Below are 27,826 nucleotides of genomic sequence, written 5' to 3'. Positions count from 1 at the left end.
AATAACACAAAAAAGAACACAGACAACCTTAATGCAATGACTATGAATACTAGCCATCAGTTACAATTAATGTGCTATGCAACATAACATCTCTTGATTCAGACAATGAGTGCCAGTGTGTGGTTTGTGCATGTCACTTATTGTATTCTCTGCCTATCAGAGAAATGACCAAATGCATGCTCACACATTTCTGATAGCACTAGAACTTCAGGTAGACCTTAACACTAGGAAGTCAGAGCCTAAAGTTAATGTGAAGGATTTTAACCAGTTCTTGTGTATTTAAGTGATTCTGCATAACTGGAAATCGAGAGGTATTCCTTTTCAACTCCTTTACTGAAATCAATAGAGCTATTCTACATTTACCTAACCGTAAAAAAGCACAATTTGGCCTTAGGGCCTAGGCTAGTCACTGACCAACAAAGCGTGAATGAATCTTCTTCTTAGCATATGTGCAATATGGCATGTGACCAGGATCAATCAATGAATGTGGTCCGCTGGTTGGATCATTAGCTTCTCCGGCCTGGGCAAGGGACTGACAGGGAGTGTGACGTGAATGCTGATCCATGCCCCTCCAGGAATAAATTAGGTAACAGAAAGCAAAATATTGGTGCAGTATTCAGCACTATAACACTAAGCAATATAAAGCCACTGTGAACTCTAGAAAGTAGTAAGGATTAAGGAGCAAGTTCTGGAGATACACAGTAGTAGCTTTAGTGTTTTCATGACCCCTAGAATACCTTGGCTTAGTAACTGAAAAGCAAACATGTGACATACAGAATGACTGTCAATTTTAATAATTCCAGAATAACAATTCATTACTTCACTATATCACATGCATACCCATCCTGATGTGAATTGTAAACTTATGCTCAGGTCACTGAAAGAAATACCACCCTCAGTTATACTGGGAATAATTTTGCAATGTTGACAGAATAGATGAGCAAGACTATGCTGTGTGACAAGGCTAATGTTTCAAGCATTTATTTTCTTTGCACATTCAATCAGCAGGCAGTGGTGAACAGATCCATTTTCATTTTGTCAAAAGGATCCACACAGTAAATACCTTGATAAGGATTAGTTTAAATCAAATCTTATTAACCATGAAATTAACATCAGAGCAGAAGCCAAAAATGCATTATCTACAGTTGTAGAAGCCAACCTCTTGAAAAATAAATTATAAAATGTTAAGAAGAAATACAATCTCTTTCTGCAGTTTGATAAGTGAGTATGATCAGCTGATAATCACTGTTGAGAAGTTACCTGAAGTTAAACACTGCAAATCTCTCCTCAACTTCTACTTAACCTACCAAGTGCTAACAATTCACAGATGTTTTCCCCTTATACTGTGTATTATTTTGTATCAAATACTAGCAAAAAAGAAGATATGTTGCACATTTAAAAGACTTTACAAAGTTAATGATATGCAAAGTTATGTTTAGAGCAATCTTATTATCTGGGAGCATAATTATATCCAGCAATCAACTGAGCAATGATGTGCAAATGCTTTACATTTTCCTAATGGGATAAACATGGGTCTTAGATCATTAGTGACAGGTGTAATTTAGGCACAGTATTCAGACCCCGTTTTAAAAAGTTTATTTTTACTCTTACATGACCAAAGTGTTAACTGGAAGAAATATGCTGCATTTAACAGAACTAGACCATTCATGATATTCCACTATCAAGACATTTACCAAGTAATTAAAGTACTATAAAAACCTATACTAAAAGCAATGCTTTCAGACATCACGCAAAGAATTTCAAGTGAAAAACAGCTGTTGTTATAACTGAAACAAGACTGAATAATACCAAGTTACTTTTAGTCAATACTGGCAGAAATGCATATTTTCCCTAAGTGTGCAATATATAATGCTGGTCAGTCATCTCTGCAACATCATTTTTAAATTCTATACTGCAGCTAAGTAAACAGGATTAAGAGGCTAGCTACAGGGTCTCCCCCAAACACAAATAACTCAAGGATCACGTATTTTCCTAAAAGTCAATATATTAGTATCTAGGATGTAAATATACAATAAGATGCATTATCTTCTATGGGGCCTGTAAGTTTCATATTGGAACCTAACACCCTTCCACCTCCATATTTTATATAAAAATGCTTTGAACATTAATATAGTTAGTTACGGGTAGCCACCCACTTACTTTGACCAGAGATTACAAAGTTATTCAAATGTATCAATTGTACCAATATCAATCCCCATCCCATGATCATCCACCTATTGAGTCTTGTCTTCTATCCTAGGTCATGAGCGCTCTAGGGTGGTGAGTTTTTATTCTACTTTTCTGTACAATGACTAGGACAAGGGAGTCCTGACTGGGACCTCTGTAAGCTACTGTAGTACAAATACAGAAACTGGTTCTGAGGTCCCAATGTAAGCGGAGCTGTCCATGGTTCTCAAATAGGGACACAGCTATGAAAAGCTCTAAAAAGAATTGAGAGAGCAAATGCAGTAATTCCTAGGGAAATTTTTAAATAGAGCATGTTTTATAGCATGCTGTGTAGCAGATTTATCCACTTGTCTTAATGAAGACAAAAGTTATGCCACTTTTAGGGCTTCTGCATTAGTCAGCATATTTTCAATAAATCCACACTGTTATATGCCCAAAGCTTTATATATGGAGATATGCCTACATCTCATAGAACTAGAAAGGACCCTGAAAGGTCATTGAGTCCAGCTGCCTGCCTTCACTAGCAGGACCAACTACTGATTTTTGCCCCAGAACCCTAAGCGGCCCCCTCAAGGACTGAACTCACAACCCTGGGTTTAGCAGGCCAATGCTCAAACCACTGAGTTATGCCTCCCCGCCAACAGTACATTCCATTACTCAATCCATACTGTCTTCTACTCACCCAAAATTGATTTTTTAAAAACACCAGAGTTAGGAAAAGTCAGCAAGAAAGCTATGAAAAACACCTAAAAACAAAATGCCTTTGAACAGAGGTGGGCAAACCACAGCCCGTGGGCCACATCCGTCCTGACGGACCGTCCTGCCTGGCCCTTGAGCTCCCAGCTGGGGAGTCTAACCCCCGGCCCCTCCCCCGCAGCCTCAGCTCACCGTGCCACCAGTGCTCTGGCCCGCAGCTCCTGCCGGGCAGCATGGCTCCGGCCAGGCAGCATGGCTGCCAGACATGCTTCTCTGAGTGGCACGGTAAGGGGGTGGAGGGGTTGGTAAGGGGCAGAGGGTCCCGGGGGGCAGTCAGGGGACAGGGACCAGGGGCAGTTGGATGGGGCAGAGGTTCTGGGGGGGGTCGGTCAGGGGATGGGGAGCAGGGGGGGTTGGATAGGCATGGGAGTCCTGGGGAGGGCCTGTCAGAGGGCAGAGGTGTGGATAGGAGTCGGGGCAATCAGGGGACAGGGAGCGGGGGGTTGGATAGGGTTTGGAGTCCCAGGGGAGTGAAGGGTTCTTGGGGGGGGGTCCCCGGGAGGCGGTGGTGAGGGGACAAGGAGCGGGGGGGGTTGGATGGGTCGGAGGTTCTGAGGGGGACAGTCAAGGGGCGGGAAGTGGGAGGGGGCAGGGACCAGGCTGTTTGGGGAAGCACAACCTTCCCTACACGGCCCTCCATACAGTTTCACAACCCCAATCTGGCCCTCAGGCCAAAAAGTTTCCCCACCACGCCTTAGAAGGTTTCTGAAACCAGTAACTCTTCATGGATCATAAAAAAAGTTTTGATTTCTAGTCCGCTTTCCGTGAGATAGGGAATCTCACAGGAATCCTAATGGAAGTCTAGTTGTAGTAGATGACTTAAGTAACAGACAAACTAGCAAACTAGCTTTGTTTTAGTTCTATTTGTCCCATTAAAGTTGCTCAGCAAGTGACACTCAAATGAACATTCAACAGTACATAGACACAATGTCATCTGTTAAATTTTCTAGATGACAAACTCTTCGAAAAAGTTATGTTAACTATTAAGTCACAAGATTTTCAGTCGGTTTACATAGATTTTAGAGAGATGCTTGATTACCTACATACAGCTCTCTCCCCCCAAACAATATTATATATAAAATATTTTCCTAATTGACTAAAATTATGCAGACCAATTATAAATTTGTAGGGCTGTCGATTAATCGCAGTTAACTCATGTGATTAACTTAAAAATTAATGGCAATTAAAACAATTAATCAGTTTTAATTGTGCCATTAAATAGAATACCAACTGAAATTTATTAAATATTTTGGATGTTTTTCTACGTTTTCAATTTATTTCAGTTCCAACACAGAATACAAAGTGTACACTGCTCACTTTATATTATATGTATTACAAATATTTGTAATAAATATTTGTAAAAATGATAAAAAATAGAATTTTTCAGTTCAGCTCATACAAGTACTGTAGTGCAATCTCTATCTTGAAAATGCAACTTACAAATGTAGATTTTTTGTGTTACATAACTGCACTCAAAAACAAAACAATGCAAAACTTTAGAGGTTACAAGTCCACGCAGTCCTACTTCTTGTTCAGCCAATCGCTAAGACAAACAAGTTTGTTTACATTGATGGGAGATAATCTTGCCTACTTCTTATGTACAATGTAACAAGAAAGTGAGAACAGGCATTCGCATGGGACTTTTGTAACCGGCATTGCAAGGTATTTACATGCCAAACATTCGTATGATCCTTCATGCTTTGGTCACCATTTCAGAGGACAAGCTTCCATGCTGATGATGCTCGTTAAAAAAATAACGTGCTAATTAAATTTGTGACTGAACTCGTTGGAGCAGAACCGTACGTCTCCGACTCTGTTTTACCCGCATACTGATATGTATTTCATGTTACAGCAGTTTCGGATGATGACCCAGCACATATTGCATCTGAAGTGAGGTTCTTACCCACGAAAGCTTATGCTCCCAATACTTCTGTTAGTCTTAAAGGTGCCACAGGACTCTCTGTTGCTTCCAGCACATATTGTTCCTTTTAAGAACACTTTTGCTGCAGATCTGACAAAATGCAAAGAAGGTACCCACGTGAGATTTCTAAAGATAGCTATAGCACTTGACCCAAGGTTTAAGAATCTGAAGTGCCTTCCAAAATCTGAGAGGTATGAGGCATGGAGCATGCTTTCAAAAGTCTTAAAAGAGCAACACTACAGAACCCGAACCACCAAAAAAGAAAATCAACCTTCTGCTGGTGGCATCTGACTCAGATCATGAAAATGAACATACGTCGGTCCACACTGTTTTGGATTGTTATCGAGCAGAACCTGTCATCAGCATGGACGGACGTCTTCTGGAATGGTGGTTGAAGAATGAAGGGACATATAAATCTTCAGCGTATCTGGCATGTAAATATCTTGCAACACTGGCTGCAACAATGCTATGTGAACGCCTGTTCTCACTTTCAGGTGAACCAGAAGCAGGCATTATTTCCTGCAAATGTAAACAAACTTGTTTCTCTGAGCAGCTGGCTGAACAAGAAATAGGACTGAGTGGACTTGTAGGCTCTAAAGTTTTACTTGTTTTATTTTTGAGTGCAGTTACTTTTTGTACATAATTCTACATTGCAAGTGAAACTTTCATGATAAAGAGATTGCACTACGGTACTTGTATTAGGTGAAGTGAAAAATACTCTCTCTTGGACAGTGCAAATATATGTAATCAAAAATAAATATAAAATGACCACTGTACACTTTGTATTCTGTGTTGTAAATGAAATCAATATATTTGAAAAAGTAAAAACATCCAAAAATATTTAATTTTTTAACAGTGTGATTATTCGCATGATTTATTTTTTAATCACTTAACTGTCCTATTAATTTGGAAAGCATATTGTGACCAAGTTGCTTCAAGTTTTCCTATTGAGATTAGTTTAAAAAAAATAAAATAAACGAAGCAGGATATCCCAGAATCCACTTCTTCTGGAGACTTTAAAGAGGTCCTGAAATCAGAATACCATACACTCCCTTTCTAGCAAACGTCATGTTCAGCCACTTATGAGATGAAGAAAAATATATTTTACTTGCAGGTGACCAGTTGGAAAATGTTTGCTGTACAATGACATATCATAGGGTAAACTAATTCTTGTAAACACTTTTCCTTAGGCTGTTTTCTTTTAAGTACTACATGAATTACAGAAGCATAGAGAAAGCACCTCTCACACACAAATTAAGGAATAAATGCATCCATTTTATAGGGAAAATAGGCTTCAGAAAGAATCCTTATTTAACTTTGACCCAATAGTGATACCCATTACCTACCAATTAACAATAAGCCAGAAGTCCTTACCTAATATACCGTAAATATAGTAAAGATAAACAGAGTCACTGACCATAACTTCAGTATGTTACATGTGGAACTACAACCACCCTCCAACTCCCCCAACATTGTTACAAAAGGATCCAGGGACCTTTCTCCACTCCAACCATTCATTAACCGGAGCTACATCTTGTTTCTTACTGTTCCTTAATGTCCAGAAAAACTCAGTCACCATTTCATTAAATAACAAAGAACCCAACAATTTATCCACCCTCCAAGATGTACAATGAATGCATATGCCATATATTTTTAATATAATCTGACAGAATTCAGACACAGCAAATTAAGATAGTTTGTCATAGGTAGGGACATGGAGTCAATAAGTTTTTTTGTTTTTAAAACTTTCGTCTTTCATACATTGGGTTTTGTATAATAACAAAGGCCTAATAATGTTGTTTAAAAAATTTTCAACCATACCTGCATGTTTCATATGTCTGGGAATAACATAATAAATTACTCACCACACCACTTGCAAGCCCTTTATCACTAAGAAGGCCTAGTGAGAGACTGCTCTTGAAGCTGTTTACAAGTAAATTTAAGATCATAACATGAAAATATTTAAACAGCTCTACAGTGTCAACAACAAAAATACAATAGTTATATAGCTTTAGCCTTAATTACTTTTGATTTCAGTTTAGCTAGCAGGTGCAGAGAATACTTAATTTGGGCTAGTACATTCAAAGTTGAGAAACCAATTGGGAGTTGCAAAAATAAGAATGTGTTTTTTTCCCCTTCAATCTATTAATAAAAGCCAGGAGGGAGAGGATGAAAGCTAATTCTAAAAATTTGAAGGACACGGGCCAGATTTTCAAAGGCATTTAGGCACCTGAAGATGCAGACAGGTGCTTTTGAAAATCCTACTAGACACCTATCTGCATCTTTTGGGGACTCAATACTTTTAAAAATCTGGCCCATAGTGACCAGAAACAATCCCTTTATTCACTAACTACAGTTAATACTTCTTTTAATAAAACAGTTAATTGTAAGACATGCTTTAATAAGCTTACTTTTTGCCTTATGTATCCAACACATTTAAGGTAGTTTTATTTAACTAATAAAAACAAATTTAAAATTCTGCTTTTGTGCACTTCTAATCAAATTCCTATTCCCATCCAAATATAGCTTGGCAGAGCAAACAAATATTATCTAGTAAATAAGAAATGCATCAGACACCATTTTATAATAAAAATTATAAAAAGCAAGAATCTGAATTTAAGCAATTATATAGCTTCACATACATGTATAGATATCTTATATTCCTAGTTAGCAAAAAGTAAAACATGTAATATAAAAACTATATTTATTGGCAAATTAACATGTTTTAATAGTTATAGGAACCTATTAGAACAAACCTTTCTTTAGAAAAATAACTAAAATATACAAATGCAAAACATGATTAAAATCCATTATTTAAAATTAAGATTAGAATAAGTTATTTAAATCAATTCACGTTGGTAATCTCTAAATGGTGTCTAAGTAGATCAAGGGTCTCAAACTCCCGGCCTGCGGGCCATCTGCGGCCCACGAGCCTCCCCAGTGGGGCTCCAGCAGTTTGGGGGCCGGGTCTCTCCCTTGGCCCCACCTGCCGCCCCCGGGTGCTCCCCCTTCAGGGGCCCCGGCAGCGCAGCTGAGCCGAGTCTGCCTGCTCACTACAGTGGCTGCCAGCCCCTCACGGCAGCTGCGGGGCGGGGCGGTGCCTCCGCCTCCATGCACTGCCCCTGCCCTAGTGCCCCTGCAGCCAATGGGATGCTGCGAGGGTGGTGCCTGGGGGCAGAGGCGCGCGGAGGCCCCCCGGTCTGCCCCACCTTTAAGCCCCAGGTAAGTGTCACGCCCCCAACTCCCTCCCAGAGCCTGCACCCCCACCCCATCCCCACACACCCCAAACCTCCATCCCAGAGCCGGCACCCCAGACCTCCCCCGTACCCAAACTCCCTCCCAGAGCCCACCCCTTCTGCACCCAAACTCCCACCCAGAGCCTGCACTCCAATCCCCTACCGCAGACCTCCTCACCCACCCAAACTCTGTCCCAGAGCCTTAGGCAGGTGGGGAGCAGAGTTTTTTGGGGGTGGGCTCTGGGCAGCATGAGTGACATTGGCCTGCTGGAAGGATTTGAGGACTGGCCCTAAGGTAAATTGAGTTTGAGGACCCCGGAAGCAGATAACACTGCTCTACAGCCAAAATGCTTCTGAAATAAATGTAGTCAAACTTTACTAATTCTGGGTCACTGAGAACGAAAATGATGCTTACAATTGTTGATTGGCACTAGTTTTCAAGATATGCTATTGGGTCAGTATATACGACCCTTGACTTGGGAATGGCGGAGGATAAGTGAGTTATAAAGGGAAGGGATCTCAATTTAAACCAGAAATGACTAAAATACATCTTTGACTGGATCTAGGAATAAATCTATGACTGGGTTTGGACAGTACTTGCTTTTTAGGCAAAACAATGAATGATGCAATCTGAAGCTGGTATTGCATCATACATGATATGAATTGCATCATGTTATTCCTAGAAGTCATGGATGATGCAATCATAACGAAGCTTACATCACTCTGCTGAACAAATTGCCCTATATCAGCTCTAGAAATCATACAGTGTCGTGCTCTCTTATTTGTCAGTGTTTGATTTTGCAAAGGGACACATTTCTGTTTAGCCAAGGTGAGCAGAGATGCCTCGTACTTATGTGAACAGTGCAGATAACTTCTGCTCTGTTTGTGGTGAAGTGACTTTTGCATCACAAAAGCGCAGTATAACCATAGTGGTTACGAAAGCCTATCACCTTTATTTTGGCTGCAAAATTGGAGATCAGGACAAGAGGTGGGCCCCACACATATGCTGCAACACTTGTGCAACAAATCTTCGCCAGTGGTTGAACAGGAAAAGGAAATCTATGCTTTTTGCAGTGCCAATGATTTGGAGAGAGCCAACAGATCATACCAGCAATTGTTACTTCTGCATGGTGCCTCCAGTTGGGAAAGGTGTGTCAAAGGAGAAAAAGTGAACTGTGCATCATCCAAACATTCCATCAGCTATACGCCCAGTACCCAAAGGAGAAGGACTGCCGGTTCCTGATGCACCAGAATCACTCTCACTTGAGTCAGACGAGGAAGAGGAAGAGGATGAAACTTCTGGTCCTGAACCATCAATGTCACAGGACCCACATTTTCTCCCATCCTCCTCCTCTGAACCACACCTCATAACACAAGGTGAACTGAATGACCTTGTCAGGGATTTGGAACAACCCAAGAGTAAGGCAGAGCTGTTGGGCTCCAGACTACAACAGTGGAATCTCCTGGCAGGTGATGTTAGGGTTTCCATGTTCCGTGACCGTCAAAAGGATCTTGTCCCATTCTTCTTCATGGAAGGTGATCTTGTAGCCTGCAACAACATCAATGGTGTGATGGCAGCCCTCAACATCGTTCACGATCCAGATGAACGGAGACTGTTCATTGATTCTTCGAAGACGAGTCTTAAAGCTGTTTTACTGCATAACGGCAATGTTTTGCCATCAATTCCAGTTGGTCATGCAGTCCATATGAAGGAAACCTATGACAACATGAAACAACTTTTGAGGTGCATAAACTATGACCAACATCAGTGGCAGCTTTGTGGCGATTTGAAGGTTGTTGCTCTCTTGCTTGGTCTGCAGACTGGATACACAAAGTACTGCTGTTTTCTCTGCGAATGGGATAGTCGTGCAAGAGATTCCCACTATATCAAGAAAGATTGACCACTCCGACAGTCGTTGGAGCCCGGGAGGAAAAGTGTTCAGCATCCACCACTTGTTGAATCAAAGAAGATTTTGTTACCACCCTTACACATCAAGCTGGGTCTGATGAAGAACTTTGTCAAGGCCATTGACAAAACACAAGCAGCTTTCAAGTACCTCCGTGGAAAATTTCCAAGGTTAAGTGAAGCTAAGATAAAGGAATGTGTCTTTGTTGGTCCTCAGATTCGTGAACTTCTTCGAGATGATGCATTTGACCATGCACTGTATGGCAAGGAAAAGACCACATGGAAAGCCTTCCATTTAGTGGCAATAAATTTTCTCGGAAACAACAAGGCGGACAACTACAGGTTGTTGGTGGAAAACCTCCTCAAGGCATACAAAAGCCTTGGTTGCAACATGTCACTAAAGATACATTTTTTGCATTCTTGTCTAGATTTTTTTCCACCGAACTGCAGAGCAGTGAGCGACAAGCACGGCGAGTGATTTCACCAGGACATTGCAACAATGGAGAAACGCTATCAGGGCAAATGGAGCCCATCAATGCTTGCAGACTATTGCTGGACAGTGACAACAGATGCTCCATTTAATGAATACAAGAGACAAGCCAAGAAGCGCCGAGTAGACACTGAATAGGACTAAACTATGTACATAATAGTTTTTTGCCTTTTGTTTCATAATAAATTTTATTCATATAACCCTTTTGCTGATTTTTAAAATGTTACATAAACAGGACAGGTGAAATATTATCATGTAAAGCAACCATAAACACATGAAAAGACCTAGGTTTACAATTTATTATAAAAACTCTACTATCTACACAATATACATAGACATAAAATGTAAAAACTTAAATATCTTAGAAACAGTAGCCAATCAGTTGTTTTGTCATATTTGAATTCAGCACATCAAAATACATAATAAATAGCACATTTTATCTCTGAAGCAGACGACTTCTCAAAAATTGTAGACCAGTGTAATCCGTGAATAGAACTCAATACTTCCTATGGGAGTTGAGCTTGGAGAGAAGGTAGCCCATGAATGTGTCCCTCCCACAAAATGAAGAAATTAGAGAACTACTGCCCTCAAGACAGTCAATAATTGAGCTGTTTCTAAAGCAAATTCATATTAAGTTATTACATGAATAAGTGAAGTCATGTCCTGAATATTTCTACGGGCTGGCTTTTATCAAGGAGACTTGTAGAAGTCAATACTGTCCCACAGCTAGAGAGATTTTCACTGGAAGTTAAGAGTTCTTTGAGTGATAATTGCTGCTTCTTCAGCACACTTGGCCCACAGCTCTGTTGCCAAAGATGCCCCAAAACACTCTGAAGTGGAAGGTGAAGTGAAGAATACTACAACTGTCAAGTCTGGAATAAGAACTATCCTTTTATTTTTATTTAAAATGTTAGTAACTTGTTGCTGTTTTGACTCCTGCTTCTTAGAAATGCTGATTCCTTTTATCACACAAGTATGAAGAAATTTGCAAACACTGGTTTTCCCCCTTCCTATATGAATGAGAACTTTGTTGACATTACTACCTTTATTGAGAAGCAATTTATGGTCAAACATGCATGACTAGAGGGAATTCAGAAAGTGTGACCAATGATTAAGCTTTTGTCCTCGCCCATAGCTCCTTTTCCCGATATTTCCAGGGAGCTCCAACATTCCCATGAAGAAAAAGGTTTTAAGCAACATCTTAAAAAAATGTACATTTCAAGTTGGAATATTTATTCATGCATCTTACACACAGCAGTTCTGGTTTCTTTTGATATATAGCTTTTTGTTGATAAGACCCAGAATGAGTATTTCTCACTAATGCATCTAGAATAACCAAATGTGACTTTAGAAAGAAAGTCAGTAATTTAAAAAACCCCCACTAAGATTACTACCCCTTGTAAAAGTGAGAGAGAGAGAGAGAGAGAGCGCGCACGCAAACCAGGAGCACTGGGCCTGGTGCAAGTTCTGAGGCCTGAACCAGAGGCTGTGAACTAAAATCAGGCCATGTATTAAAACAGCTGTTTACAAGTTCACTGTCCGGTACATGAACTTGGCAAAGTTGTTGTTAGTGTACCAGGCACTAGATAGTTACGCAAATATATTTTAGCTAGTACAGACATGTTAATCTAGTTCAAGATAAAATGGTTTGCAAGAACAATAAATAAGGATATTTTGTTCAAGATATTAGGAAGAAGGGGAGTAACAAATAGATGTCATGAAATACATAAGGTGGTGTGTAAGTTGTGTATTCCAGTTGTTCGTCTCAGCTGATAAATGTCAGGGTACTTCTCTTTAAGCCTCTGTCCAGTCTAGGGAGCAGTGGAAAATCCCACCACTGACTGAGCTGAGTCCATTGCAATGAGCATGCATGTGTTAGTGTAACAATAGATATTGATTAGGGGAGCTAGTACCATGCTTCGTTGACAATAAACCTGGCCCAGCACCTTTGCCATTGAACTGTACCTGTGGTCTTCCTTTATGAGTAACTTTGAAGTCTGCTGAACTAACATGCTGCACTACTATTAACATTGAAGCTCCAAAGACAGAAGCACCGAGCAGTCTAAACAGTGCTACTGAGGCAACGACATTCAAGCATCCAGTACTCAACTACACAGGATAGTACTATCAAGGTCTGCTGAACCAGCTATCTGAGCAGAGCTGGGGATAGTACATGGAAAGTGCACACACATACAAGCTCACTGATAACATCCCTGAGGTCCCTGGGCTAGCCAAAGCTGGTAGTGCAGTTATTTTGTCCCAGTCACCCTAATAGCAACCTCATGATCAGTTAAATAATGGCACTGAAGGCTACAGTCCAGTCCTCAGCTGACAGGATACTGGGTACAGTACAGGTTATTATGAAAGACAGATTAAGAATTAATGCTTCCACTACATAAAGTCCACCCCTCCAAAAACCTTGCAACTACTCTGATATAGCTTTAAACCAAGATACTATTAAAATCCATAGGAAGCCCTTACACATTGGTTCACTAGGATCTGGGCTGTATTTACAATAGAAAAAACTCACAAAGAAAAGTATTAAGGGAAGTATGAGACACTGGCTATTAGTTACAGAGTACACAGAACAAGGAAAGTAACACCTAAACACACCAACAACTGGGTACTGAGCTGAAAGCACAAATTGCAGGGGTCTTAATTATTCACTACCCATGGCCATATTCTACCCTTGATCTTTGTGCAAACTTTCCAATATCATCCCTGGGAATTCCACTGAGATAAAGGGTAGTATATGGTGCTAAATTTACACATCCCCTGGGCTAGATTATAAAAGCTTTTCTAAGATGATTCTATGCCTGTACAGTCCTTAGACTGAGAGATTTCCTGTTAATGCCTCTGTTCAACTACCTCCTATTTGACTTAGTTTATATGACTTGTGCATTTAGAATAAGATGAAACTTTATTACTTAGAACATGTAGGATGTATGAGATACACATTTGGAAAAGCATACATACAAAGCTCGTACATTCAGTTCCCATTCTGCAAAGACAGAAGGTCTCGTTCCATTGCTTGCTCAGTTAGTCAGCTGACAACTTTTTTTTCCCCCATAGTAAGTAGGGCTGTAAATAAGAGAACACTGTAAAATCCACAAAACCACTGTAATTGACTTAATATATAAATAATACAAAACACAGGTTATCTAGAATATATTGCTATAGCATGCTTCACTCTCCCACTCAGTATATATTTCAATATATAATACTGTCCAAACGATGAGCAAGATAGTTAAAGATGCAACTTCTTAGACCTCAGGTCTCAGAAGTAGAATCTTGTTGAGAAGATTAGGACACATCACATGTCAGAAATATTGTTGTTTATCTGAAGACTCAGACATCATTGCATCTGTTATGCTCCTCACAAACATAAGGGATAGAATATTGTTTTAAATTCTCCAGAAATTGTTGAGAAAACCATGGAAGCCTGGTACAGCATCTGGCAGCGTACCAGTGCAGTCTGCTAAGGACTCATAATGAAGTCTGTCTCAGAGGTCATGGATTCCATGACTTCTGCAACTGGCCCCCGGGGGCTGCCTGAGCAGCTCGGACAGTCCCAGGGCCAGCCACACCAGCTACTGCTGGGGCAGTCTCAGGCCACCATGCCCACCCCCACTCCAACAGCAGCAGGATTTTGGCTGTGGGAGTGGGCTCCAAGCTGAGGCAGGGGGTTGGGGTGCAGGAGGCGGTGAGGGCTCTGGACAGCGCTTACCTTTGGCTCTCGGCAGGGCCGGCTCCAGGCACCAGCTCTCCAAGCATGTGCTTGGGGCGGCACCTGGAGGGGGGCCGCCCTCCTCCCGGCGCTCCGGCTGGCCGGGGAGAGCGGGGCTGCGGCCGGAGCGCGGCCCTTCTCCCGGCGCTCCCCCGGCGGGGGGCGGCGGCGGGAGGCTTTTTTGCCTGGGGCGGCAAAAAAGCCAGAGCCGGCCCTGGCTCCCAGACAATGGGAGCTGTGGAGCGGGCGCTCAGGGCGGGGGCAGTGCGCAGAACCCGCCTGGCCACGTCTCTGCCTAGGAGCCAAGGGACATGTCACTGCTTCTTGGGAGCCGCATGGAACTGCGTAGGAAGCTTCCCAGCCTCGCCAATCCCCCCCCCGAGCACCCACAGGTCCTCAGGCTGGGCCCCCCCAGCACCCACTGCCCCAGCTGCATTTCTCTCCCCCCCCCTCCCCCCAGCACCCGCAGTACCTCCCGGGCTGTGCCCTCCCCCCCGAGCACCTGCAGCATTTCACCCCTCCCCCCCGCCAGAGTACCCAAGTTTTAGTTAGCCATATATAGTCATGGACAGGTCACAGGCCGTGAATTTTTGTTTACTGCTCGTGACCTGTCCATGACTTTTGCTAAAAATACCCATGACTAAAACATAGCCTTATTCATAATTATTAAACCTGGAAAGGTTGCTGCTCCAAACAATTCACAGCTAATATGATAAATATCAAGAAACCATCACCTAAGTTTCACCAGTCACTCAGAAATGACTTCAGTCTATTACTTACAGTAATTCTCAGTAATACTGAAGTGCTTTTTCTAGATTTGATCCTCATCTTGAATGCCAAAGAAATCTCAGAATTTCAAAGAGAGTATTCACAACAACCTGCAAATCTCAATCCTGCACGGTGTTGAGTGCTCTAACGTCAACGGAAGTTGGTGGTGCTACACATATGAAAATGTGATTATTATTGCAAGAGTGAAGTCAAGCATTCTTACTAAGGTATGGGTAAACTTAAGATGTGTAAAAAAATGAAGGCACACGAGTACTAAACAATTATTTCTAACCTGCGCTTATCTACAGTTTTTTTTTCCCCTCGCCTGAATGAGAAATATACATTTGACAAGCCCAGAAACAAAATAGTCTCAGAACAGACTGCATGTGTCACTACATCAAGACCCAATACTTCAAGCTGACATCCTGTGGTCATTGAGGCAACTGCCCCATTTTCATTTGTAAGCAACTTCTTCTTCTGCATTACAGCAGCTGTTCAGGGGCTAATCTTAAAAACTGCTAGTGCAAACATTTATTTAGTATCTTGCTGCGGTAGGTTCCTTCAGACAAATAAAGAACCAAGATTCTTTATCCAGTAGATCAAATAGAAAAAAAGAAACTATTACAGACCACGGTGGAAAGGAAGAAGATTAAATTCTAGGTATGAAATACCAACTTTTGGGGAAAGTGTAATTTGTTCTTTGGAGAAGAGATCACATCATTCTGAATTAGGAAACACACTTCAATCATTATTACACATTACATTAAGCAGAAGCACATGCAATCCACAAAGGGACATATAGTTTCTGCAAAAAACTCCGCTAGATTATCAATACTTAAAAAGGAAACCAGTGATGGCATTTTCTGCATACAGTACTGGAGAAAAAAGTGGCAAACACAAATAAGAGGAGAAGGCAGCAGACAAACAGTGGCACCATCCTTTATATTCACAGAATCATGACAACAGCATATAAGAGACTCTTTAGATTGGAAAAAAGTCTGACCAGATTTTAAATCCCCCTCACAAAGCACAATATTATGCAGGTGCAACTGATTAAAGAGACATTGTCACCCAAGCATTGTAAAACAGAACCCAAAAGCAAGACTCAATCTAAACAAGTGACACTGATTGTATTGATTTCCTTTATACAAACAAACAAATACAAGAAATAAAATGAGCATTAACAGCACCAGGCAAACAGGATTTTTAAAGCTTTTTACTGCCAGTGACAGATGTTCTTAGTATAATAAGGAATACATGCATTTTTGATGCATGAGGCTGGTGGATGAGGACAAGGAGATGAGTAGTTGCTTGAAGGGGAAAGGGTGGGAAACCCGAACCAGACCTCAGTTGTGGAGAGACATTTATACCAAGGGATGCTAAATGGGAGAAGAGCCAAGGCAGGGGCAACCCTGGTGTTTGCGGGGAAGGTGTCTCACTCACATAAGAGGGCAATGGGTGTGTAAGCAGTGCTTGATGGATGTAGCTAGACCTGGTGCCATGAGCGGTCCTGGAGACAGGCTCATGAAAAAGGTGATACAGGAGACCAGACCATGCTCTGGGATGGGGGGAGAGAAGGAGACAGAACGAGGGGGGGGGGGGGAGAGAAACCAGGCCTGGGTCCCAAAAGTCACTCACACACAAAGGTGTTAGGAGGGGGCAGGGCATCTGGGTCCCCGAAACCACACATAGCGGGGGTTGGTGGCGGCGGGGAGGTTGCCGGGGAGCCCGGCCCGGTGGGGGGGGGGGCGCGTTGGAGGGGGTTACCAGGAGGTCGGTGTAGTGACTTAAATGGCCGTAACCGCTACGGGTAGGAAAATTGGACGGCTGCCGTTTTTGCCATTGCACCGGGGCCGGAGGGGGGAGGGGTTTATGCCAGAGAGGCCAGGCCCGGAGGAGGAAGAGGTCGCGGAGTCAGGCCCGGAGGGGGGGGGGGTGTTACTCACGCATGAGGGTGCTGAAGGCCACGACGCCCAGGAGCCCCTGCAGGAAGATGCCGAAGCTGTCCATGAGGGCCCCGTTCTCGCAGCCCCGGTAGCCGTCCCCGGGCCCGGCCCCCGAGGACACGGCGGGGCGGCTACTGTTAGCGGAGACCAAAGCGAGCGGTCCCCCCATAGCGAGGCCCCCCGACGCGCGCCGGCCTCAGGGACTCATGACACCGACCGAGCACCCCGCGGGCGCCTCGCGCTTCCGGTGCGGGGCACCCACCAACCCCCTCTTCGCGCGGTGCGTCACCACCGACGTGTGACATAACAACCCGCCCCGGATTGGTGGAGGCCGCACCTGAGGGGAGGAGCCAACCGGAAGACCAGTCGGGGGCGGGGCTTAGCAGCCCTTTAACACGGGGATGCAGAGGTGAAGATAGGGGGCAACAGAATAGTTCAAGCGCAGGTGGGGCGGGGAGCGCAGCAGCAGGAGCTGCTGCCTGGGGCCGGCTCCTCGCGGATACAGGCGAGCACAACCCGGGGGCTCAGCGTCCGTGGGGGCAGCTGCCGCCCTTTCCCTTCATCGGGCCCGAGCCGCCCCATGTGCAGCGGGCGGGGAGTCTTCCTGCTCCGCGCTGTACCGGCAGCGGGAGGAAAGCGAGAGGCGCCCCCCCCCTTCGCACATGGGGGGGATTTGCACGCTCTGCCCAGCGGGGGAAATTCTGCGAACACGTCACCGCAAAGCGAACTACCCCGCGGAAGGGAATCCCTTCGCCACGCCACGCGTCCGCCCAGGCCCGGGAAACCTAGCTCACGGTCTCAGCTTTAACTGATAGGCGCGGCACCATTAAACACTTGAAAAATTTGTATTAAAGAAACCGCCTCCATCATTTAGTTATGAAGGGGTCGCTGTCACACCGGGAGGGTGTATTCCATGGGGTTCTGCCAGGAGGGGTTCAACATTTTCATTAGCAAATTAGACAAGAGCAGATGCTTATAAAATTTGCAGGTGACACCACGCTGTGAGAGGAAGCACCTTCGAGGACACGATTAGACTTTAGCATGATGACAACAAGTTAGAGAATTGGTCTGAAGCCAACAAAATGAAATTAAATAAAGATTAGGGCACAGTACTGCACTTAAGATGACACAAATCAAATGCACAACTACCCACTGGGGAATAAGAGGTACTGCTGAAATGGAATTTGGGGTGATAGCTCACAAACTGAATATGAACTAATGTATGATAGAGCTGTAAAACAAACAAAACCAAAACTAATATTCTAGGGTGTATCTGAGCCAGAAGGGCTAATTGTCCTGCTCCACTTGTTACAGGTGAGGGTGCAGCTGGAGTAATGTGTCCACTTTGGGGCACCCTCCCCCCATTTAGGAAACTTGTGGACAAATTGGAGAGGGTTTAGCAACACACAAATCCTCTGAAAAAAGGATTAGAAGGGAAGGTTAAAAAAAGCTGGGTTTGTTTAATCTTGAGAAGAGATGACTAAGGAGGATCTAATTATAGTCTTCAAATATGGTAAGGGAGTTGTAAAGAGAAGGGTGATCAATTTTCTCCATATCTACTGAAGGAAGGAAAACACAAAACTGCTGTAAGCTACAGCAAAGGAGATAGGGATTAAATATTAAGAAAAACTTTCTACCAATACTGGTACAGAAGGGAGGCTGTGGACGACTCATCAGTGGAGGTTTTAAAAAATAGATTAGAAAACACAGTTGTCACAGAGGGTCTAGATTTAGTTGGTCCTGCATCAGCACAGAGCAGTAGACTTAATGACTTCTTGAAGGCCCTTCTAGCCCTACCTTCCCATGATTTTCTTTCAGAAGGGAAATTGTATCAATTTTAAGAATAAAAGAATAAAACCCAGGCTCAGCATGTATTAAGGAGAGTAGAAGCTGCACAAAATCTATGTACTTAAGCTAACCAATGCAGTCATCATTAAAAGGTGGTAGAAGTGCTATTTCTTCCTGAACTAGCTGGTCTGACATTCATCATATTTTCATCCTGTTCACAGTTGCTTTATATGTGCATTCATACAATCTGATTTTACTAGGGTCAATGGTCTTAGAAAGTAAACTTCATCCTGCCTATTCCAAAATATTGCAGAAAAAAATACCACTTTCTGTGATAAGTCACATTAGAAGCCTTGAGTTACTCATCCAATCAAGGCACTTTCATGACCAAGCACATCAAAGCAACAGCTCAAATTCCAAATGGAAAGCCAGGGTTACAATTGTGTAGGAATCACAACTTTTGAATTTCTTGACTTGTTTGACAGCTCACCCTATACCATTTTAATGAGCAAGGAATAGAGAAGATTAATTCCTAATCTTAGGAATTAAATATAAACAACTTTTGGTTGATGAATTTATATAGAGAATATATCATGATTAAGGCTACATTTTAGTCACAGGTATTTTTAGCAAATACCTTAGCACAGACAGGCCACGGGCAGTAAACAAAAATTCACGGCCCCTGACCTGTCCATGACTTTTACTAAAAATACCCATGAATAAAAAACTTGGGTGGGGCTGCCCGGGGGCTCAGCGCATGCTGAGGGAGGGCGGCCCAGATGCTGAGGGTGGGGAGACGGGTAGCAGTGTGTGGCCTGGGACCCTTGCTGGTGCTGAAGGGGGATGAGTTGGCAGGCTCCCTACCTGGCTCCACACCTGCCCCCCAGCTGCAGTAGAATTTGAGCGTGGGAGAGGGCAGGGGCATGGGATGGGGTGAGACAGGCTCTGAGCAGTGCTTACCGGGGGGCTCCCCAGAAGTGGCATGGTGACATCCTCCTCGCTCAGCTGGTAGGCAGAGGCTTAGTCAGGCTGCTCTGTGTGCTGCCTCCGCCTGCAGGCACCGCCCCCACAGGCCACTGTTATATTGTTTTCCATGCTTTCTACACGTGACGGGACCAGCTAGAGAAACCCCACAGCATGAGGCAGGATTACAATCAGACACTATACTTGCAAATCTATTAATATTATGGTAGGACCTATAAGCCTTATTCAGGATTGGTACTTCATTGTGCCTGGACCTGTACAGCCTGTAAGATACTGTCCCTGATATAAACTGGCATAGCTCCATTGAAGCCATAGCAGCTAAAGGTCTGGCTCATTCTATTTTGCTCAAAACTAAGTTTGGAAAATGTATCATGTGATAGTGATGGTATGTTATCACTTAACTTCAATAAGCCAAAACTCCTATTGAACTCAATGGAAATTGGGCCACTCTAAAGACTAAGAAAAACAGGATGAGGACTTGAGAATATGCGTAAGGGTTTTGGAGCATTTTTAGCAGCCACTTACTGCACTGTACTTACCCAAGATATTTTCATAATAATAAATTATTTAAATGAGTATATTGAAAAAAAGATTTAAGTTTGCAGATGAAAAACTGGATTCTTAGCAAATGAAGTACAGTCAAGCCAGGTCAAAAGATTACTGATTAGACCAGCAGGTGGCAAAAGTAGATCAATAGATGTAAGTGTTAGACTGTAAGTACTCTGAATAGGAAGCTATCCAAGTAAACATGATCAGTGTTGGCCCTAATCCAGAGGCATATTTAAGCACATACCTAACTAAATAGGCGAGTAGTCCCCTAAAGTACACTGCCTTATTTAGGCTTTGATTCATCAATTGCCCAGCATGTTGATTTGTGGATTGGGGAAAAATTATTAAAAATACTGAGTGCAATGCACAAACATCTGCAGTAAGAAGGCAGGCAACAAATTAGACTGTAGATGACACCATCACCTTATAGCTTACTGCCCTCTCCATATTCAAATAGTATTTTTTTAAAGCTATGGCTGAATTTGTACAGACAATATTTAACTGAGTTTTGAGGACATTGCCAGAAGCAGAAGAAATAAAATATTCTTAATCCATTTGTTTAAGACTTTTCTGAAACAAAACAAAAACCCCAAACAAAAAAAAAATACAACTGTAGAGTAAAATTGTGCACATTTGGGTTGTTTTTACCAATTTGTCTAATAACTTTTGAAAATTTAGGATGACTGTGACATTGTCTGATTAAAATATAACCACTGTTATATAATTGTAACAAATCTTACACAAAGTATAACTCATGGCCAGAAAGGGTTAAACAGCTTGCAGGCTAACTAACCCAAAGCTGACCTTTAAAGACATGTTAGAAATGTTAATTAGGGCCGTTGCATGCTAAATAGGTTTGCATTTCAAAGTTCTAGCCTAAGTTGTTAGAAATTAGAGGTAATATTAATTGTGTGCATCTAAGATGCTACCCATGTAAATGGACAGTTCCTGTCTGTCACTGTAGCTACTAAGTCAGAGATCAAAAGGGAATATTAACATTTAGATGAATCTTGGGTGAAATAATATTGTCGTCTATATGTCTCTGAAGTTTGTGATAGACTGCCTAATGGATAAATTGCCCTATGTTAATTTGGTTAACTAATTACTGGTGGTGTTTAGGAAGCAGATGGTTACATCAAAAGCCTATTGTTTACCAAGGACTATGCGGTCAAGTGGATGCTAGAACACTGTATAAAAGATGGTTGGGTCCGGATTCTGTTATCTCAGATCTGCTTAAGCTTCATCAGGGGAAGTTTAAGTCGCAAGATTGAGGTCCCAGTTATGCTGGTACTCCCTGAAGGTGATACTGGACATTAGACTATAACCTATGAACTAAATTCTAAAATAACTCTTTGCAACTACAAAGCTCACCATCTCTGCTATGTATCTGAACCTCAAGAATTAAACTCATGTCTGTATGTATATTAATTTTTTGACCACTCTCTCTCTCTTTTCTTTTTTAATAAATTTTAATTACTAAGAATTGGCTGTAGCGTGTATTTGGGTAAGACCTGGAATATTTATTTACCTGGGAGGTATGTGTCCGATCCTTTGGGAGTGGTAGAACCTTTTTCTTTTATATGATGAAATAAGATTTTCAGAAATCTTCATCATATTTGACCTGGATACCTGGATGGAGGCTTGAGGCTGGGTACTTTAAGGGAACTGTGTTATTAACTTCTGAATAACCAGTGAGGTAATAAAGAAGCTGTTTTTTTTTGCTGGCTTGGTAAATTTAAGTATTGAATTATCCACCAGCTTTGGGGTCTGTCTGCCCCATTCTTTGCAATTCACCCTAATTGAGTGACCTCAGCTGGCCCAGTGACCCACTGGGACCTGTCACAGTGACAATTATGGACACATTTCCCACATAGCTTCTATACTTAAGTAATGCAGAATCTTTTTATCAGCAATATTCAGTTCCACATAGCATATGAACTGAGCACTTAAAACATGAAGTTCTTTCCCTGCTTCACTACACAAGGACAGCATGAAGATACTGAAGCAGGGCTGACAACAGAATCCTTATTGCTGCTCAAGTATCTGGATAGCAGTTCTGTTCTGACTGACAATTGAGTCCATTACACAGCAGTAAATTAAATCGTTTCATCCATACCATATATCAGTATGACAATCATTTCAGCCTAGTTGGCAAAACCTCAAGCATTCACATTTTGTTCTCCATTAGTTTGAAATAATATATACAACCATTAAATAGGAAATTAGAAGAAATTTTCTTTGAAATAGGAATTATTACAACATGGATCTAATTCTATACATTGCCGGAGAGGCAAAGTAAGAGGTGATTCCTGTCCCAATCTATGAAAGACAGGATACCACATAGTATAACAGTTCAAGAGGGAGGATGTGAGGATTATTGGGGAGATGAGCAAACTGGAGAGGATTTTATGGATAAATTTAAAGGAGGTGAGAGGGCTTGGGTGGTAAATGCGGAGATTTCCTTGGGGACAGCCATGAAGCTGAACCTGGGAGAAAACCAGTAGGTAGGTATGTAATTATGATCTTGTTTTCACTGTAGTGCACTTTTAAATTCCTAAGGAGTCTGCTGTTGCATTGTTAGCATTGGATCATCCACTCAAACCTTTCACCAGCACTTAAATACATTTTGAAATGAAGTACCAAATTACAGTATGTTTCTTTTATCCATCCCCTGCACCTGAAAGCAGGGCCAGCTCTAGGATTTTTGCTGCCCCAAGCAAAAACAATTTTGGCACCCCCCCCCCTGTTTTTTTCTTACCCCACCCCTGGCCCCGCCTCAACTCCGCCCCTTCCCCAAATCCCCAGCTCTGCCTCCTCCCCCCAGGCTCTCAAGCCTAGGAGGGAGGGAGGGAGAGGGAGAAGCAGCGCGTGCGCTGCGGCCACTGGGGTCTCCCCCTCCCTCCCAGGCTCTCAAATCTGGGAGGGAGGGGGAGATCCCAGTGGCCGCGGCGCGCAAAACAGCTGATTCGCGCGCTGCTGCTCCCCCTCCCTCCTGGTTTGAGAGCCTGGGAGGGAGGGCGAGCAGCCACGTGCGAACAGCAGCAGCGGAGGTGAGTTAGGGTGGCCGGGGCACATTTTTAGGGGCGGCATAGCCGGCGCCAGAATGCCACCCCTAAAAATGTGCCGCCCCAAGCACCAGCTTGTTTTGCTGGTGCCTAGAGCCGGCCCTGCCTGAAAGTCTTATGTAAGTCTTCATGTGCATTGGCCTTATGGATGGTAGTTCTCAGTGGGTTACAGAGGGTGTGGCAGCCTCACAACCAACAAGGCAAATGAGTTGGGCAGCTTCTGGCTTGGTTTTCTTTTCTTAGAGCCAGCAAGACACTCTCATTCTGTTGACTTGAATCTGGAAGCTGACAGCTCTTTGCATTTTATCAGAGGATTGAACATTCTGGGTCATTTAGCCAATTGATCATACACAGTAATTCAGGGAGCCATGAGCTGGCAGCAGCAATTTTACTGTCATGTTCAAATTGATTGGGAGAGTGTTTGGGCTAAATCATGGTACTAGTGACAAGAAATATGAATTCTCCTTGCAACACTACAGACTAGGTCTACAACCATGGACTAATCACTTGATTGCTAGTTCTTCAGCTTCAGCTTCCCCATTTTTCAAGGAGAGGTAGGAGTACTTTTCATAGGAGCGTTGTGCAGCTTCATCCGTTAATATTTAAGTGCTTTATGATCTTTAGATGCTAGGGAAGAGGAAAGAGATATAGGAGAACTGAAAAACCCTAGAACAGTAGAAAGCAATATTTAACATGAGCCATGAATTAAACACAGATAGAATGGAGGAAAATGTCTCCAGTTCCCTGTGACAAAAAATATCAACAAAGTTAAAATGCAGCGTATGTAAAACAGTAATTCAATCCATTTTAATGTATGGAACAGAGACTTGGCCAGCCACAAGAAAGGAAGTCCGTATATACTACACTATGGAAATGAAGATACTGAGATGGTCAAATGGTTGGACACTCCATGATAGGAAATGAAATAAGGTTGTAAGTAGCCTAATGAAGTTGCTCCCACTGAAGACACGTTTAGCGAGGCTAGGCTACATTGGTATGGGCATATGCAGCAGAGACCTGAAAGCTATACTGGTAGGATGGCTCTTGCGATGACTGTGGATGGAAGACGACCAAAGGATAGGCCAGAGACTTGGTACATTGACTGGATATTGATGGACCGTACACACACTAATCTACATGACAGATCATGAGTTTTGGAAGAAGGCTATAAAAGTCACCGACCCCACCTAGGAAAGGGGCAAGGAATAAGAAGAAGTTTGGAGGAGAGAGCTCTTCTTAAGGAAAAAGATTAAAAAGGAATAAACTTGCATTAAGGGTCAGATTATGACACACTTGGTGTGGTCTGTCTCTCTCTGTTAAGAATAGTTCTTGATAGCAGTGAATCATTGTGAAATGTGTGAAAAACTAATATCCCCATCTCCTCCCATACTGAACCTCATACACCACCAGACAATGATGGGACATCTGCTTTGCTGAGGCTAGAAATAAAGAGACACACACACACCATTTTTTTTGCTAGCTGTCTGCTAGAGGGCAAATAAACTCTTTCTCACAAGCTATTTTTGCAGACAACTTGAAATGAAACTCAAATAATCATTGATTTTCTGAATATTAACGACGTAAGTGACAAATGCTTTCTCTCCTCCCTTCTCCCCCAAGCTTATACCTAGAAAAGGAATCTCTCTTGAACTGTCGGAATTTCCAGGGTGCATGAGTATGGGAAAAACCATGTATGGCATGTTGCCTCTCCATTCCAATTATCATTGGGTCACTGCTATTGTGTTTTGAGTTGCACTGAAAGGGTTTCACTGTGCGAATTTGAGCATGGCTAGTGGTTCAGTAAGTAAACAGCCCAGGCAGTAACAATTTCCTGTTTGTGACCGGAGCAAAGAGAAATGATGTCTGAGTGGAAATGGGGTAGCAAAGGCTGAACAAGAGAGCTTTTTTTCCCCTTCTGAGTGCTTTGGAGCTCAAAGCACCTGAAGAAATAAAGAGGACTCCAATAACAAATATAATTTTTCAAAAGCTAGGGTAAAAAGGATTCAAATAGGGCACAGCTCACCAATCAGCAGCTCACCTGGTAGGGGTAACATTCACACACATCACTGCCACAAGGACCACAGTACTGTCTAGCACCGCACCCCCTTAACAACAGCACTCTACATGCGTAAGTACACTGTATTTCATCAGTGGTGCACATGCAAGTTCCATGCTCTGACGACTCGGCTGGTTATAAGGTTATAAACTCCATTAGGCCTTTGTACCTGTATTTTCCATGAATATGGAATTCCATGAATAGGATTCTCAGGCTGGTTAAACTTACACAGCATCTAGCATGCACAGAACATTGGACACCTCACAGAAATAAGTTATAGCTTTGGGACCAAGTTTTTACTCACAAGGAGCCACACACTCCAGGCTTCCAATTGAGCATCTCCCATAACACCTCCTGTAGGGCTCACAGCAGTTGCAAGCTGACATGGCTCTCGTGGGGCTCCCCTCTGACAAAGCTCAGAGTTTAAAAGGGCAAAAGACAGTCTTCACTGAATACACAATTTGCAAAATATGCTTCTGTGATTCAAGGTGCTATATAAGCAAATATTGATGTAACTTAAAAATACCTTTTAATATACAGGATTTCAGTTGAATTTAGGAGAAGTAATTCTATCCCACTCCCACATCTCACTTGTTTTAAGTGTGTGGTGCAAAATTTGTACAGGGCAATTAAGCTGTACGCAGGGGAACAAACTGTAGGGCAGTCATTTAATGAAAACCAGTATAAAAACCTCATGAAAGGAATGCTATTTTTTAAAATCAGAGTTGCCCTGTGAAACTCAGTGCTACAGGATATTGGGACAGAGCTTAGCCAGATTATTATTATTTTTTTTTAAGTGTAGACTTACATGAATAAAAATAAATTCTGTTCTGATGGAGTGCCAGCAGTAGCATAGTTAGGCTACGACATGGTTTGCTTTTAATTGTACTTTAACAGCACTATTGTGCTCGTTAAGGAAAGCGATGAAGAATATGGATCAGAGGACTCCTAAGGTTTTATTTTCATCTCCACCACTGACCTACTGCGTGATCTGGGGAAGCCACCATCCTTCTCTGCCTCAATTTTTCCAACTTACAGAACACCAAAACTGTCCTCCTTAAGGAAGAAAGCATAGGTAAAAAACAGGACTTGGCACTTGATGGGGTTGCACAACCTCAGAAAAACTACTAACAGAAGAATTGTGTGGCTTAGCAGTTAACTTTCATATGAAGTTCCAAAAATAATATATTGGAAAAGGAAAGCAGCATTTTTTTTCCTGATTTCTCAGATTTCCATCTTGTGTACTAAACATTACTCCCAACTGCAGTAAAAACAAAAACAACCCGGCAACAGCTGTGTTTTGTTTTTTAATTTTCTTGCAACCACTTAAAACTGTCATAATATACCACAAACTTCTGTACACTCTTATTTACAGAGAAAGAAGCAAAATATTCATCCAAAATATTTTTAAAAACCTTTTGATTAAATTGCTATACCTATCAAAAATGATGGGAATAGATAGGCATATTTTCTTGTGCATATTTCTTCTCCATTTCATATTTCACTCTCAATGCATATATTATATAAAAATGAAAAAAGCAAGCAGGAGGGACACAAACACAATATGCATTTAAATTGGGTTTTGTTGTTGTTTGTTGGTAGAAGAACAAGCAGCTAATTTAAAAAGGCAAAATACAGGAAAAGTGCATCAATTCCAATGATTTAATATAAGAAAGAGGCCTATGCATGGTGATGATACTAGCCAGGATGGAGTCTCCCAGCAGACCTCTGATTGTCTGCAAAGGCTTTAACAGAAGTAAAAACAAACAAAAGAACAGGGAGGAGAAACATGAGACCTCAAGAGAAACACAGAAAATATCTTTCCATGAGGCTTCTTGGAAACTGGAGCTAAACGACTTCTGGAAGGGGCAGGTATTAATTTTTGCCTGGACTTCACAAACTCATCTATGCATTCACCCTGCTTGACCGAGAGCTTCAGCCTCACCACTAAAGCCAGATCTGCGTTGTTTTCCTCACGCTCGGCAATGCTTAGGGTTACCATATTTCAGCAAGCAAAAAAGAGGACGGGAGGAGCCCCGCCCTAGCCCCGCCCCTGCCCCTCCCACTTCCCGCCCCCCCCAGAACCCCCAACCCTCCCCCCGTTCCTTGTCCCCTGACTGCCCCCTGCTGGGACCCCTGCCCCTAACTGCCCCCCAGGACTCCACCCCCTATCTAAGCCTCCCTGCCTCTTGTCCCCTGACTGCCCCAACCCTTATCCACACCCCCACCCCCAGACAGACCCCTGGGACTCCCACGCCCCATCCAACCACTCCCCACCCCCTGACAGCCCCCCCCCCCACCCCCCCCCCCCCCCCCCCGCCCCCCCCCCCCCCCCCCCCCCGGCCCCCCCCCCCCCCCCCCCCCCCCCCCCCCCCCCCCCCCACCCCCCCCCCCCCCCCCCCCCCCCCCCCCCCCCCCCCCCCCCCCCCCCCCCCCCCCCCCCCCCC

The 27,826-nt window shown here is 42.9% G+C and overlaps 1 protein-coding gene across 1 annotated transcript in view; it reads right to left on the bottom strand.

The window, feature by feature from the left end:
- The window catches only part of LOC117880145 (store-operated calcium entry regulator STIMATE-like), a 99,742-nt gene extending 82,523 nt beyond the window's left edge, over window positions 1-17,219 (bottom strand). Inside the window, exon 1 of the mRNA XM_034775942.1 lies at window positions 16,938-17,219. Within this exon, the coding sequence (XP_034631833.1) occupies window positions 16,938-17,106 (169 nt within the window). The 5' untranslated portion in view covers window positions 17,107-17,219. The remainder of the gene's footprint in view (window positions 1-16,937) is intronic.
- Between the last annotated feature and the right edge of the window lie 10,607 nt (window positions 17,220-27,826).

Source organism: Trachemys scripta, chromosome 7, assembly GCF_013100865.1.
Source record: "Trachemys scripta elegans isolate TJP31775 chromosome 7, CAS_Tse_1.0, whole genome shotgun sequence".
Taxonomy (NCBI): domain Eukaryota; kingdom Metazoa; phylum Chordata; order Testudines; family Emydidae; genus Trachemys; species Trachemys scripta.
The sequence above is the reverse complement of the archived record's forward strand: the minus strand, read 5'-3'. Positions and strand labels throughout refer to the sequence as shown.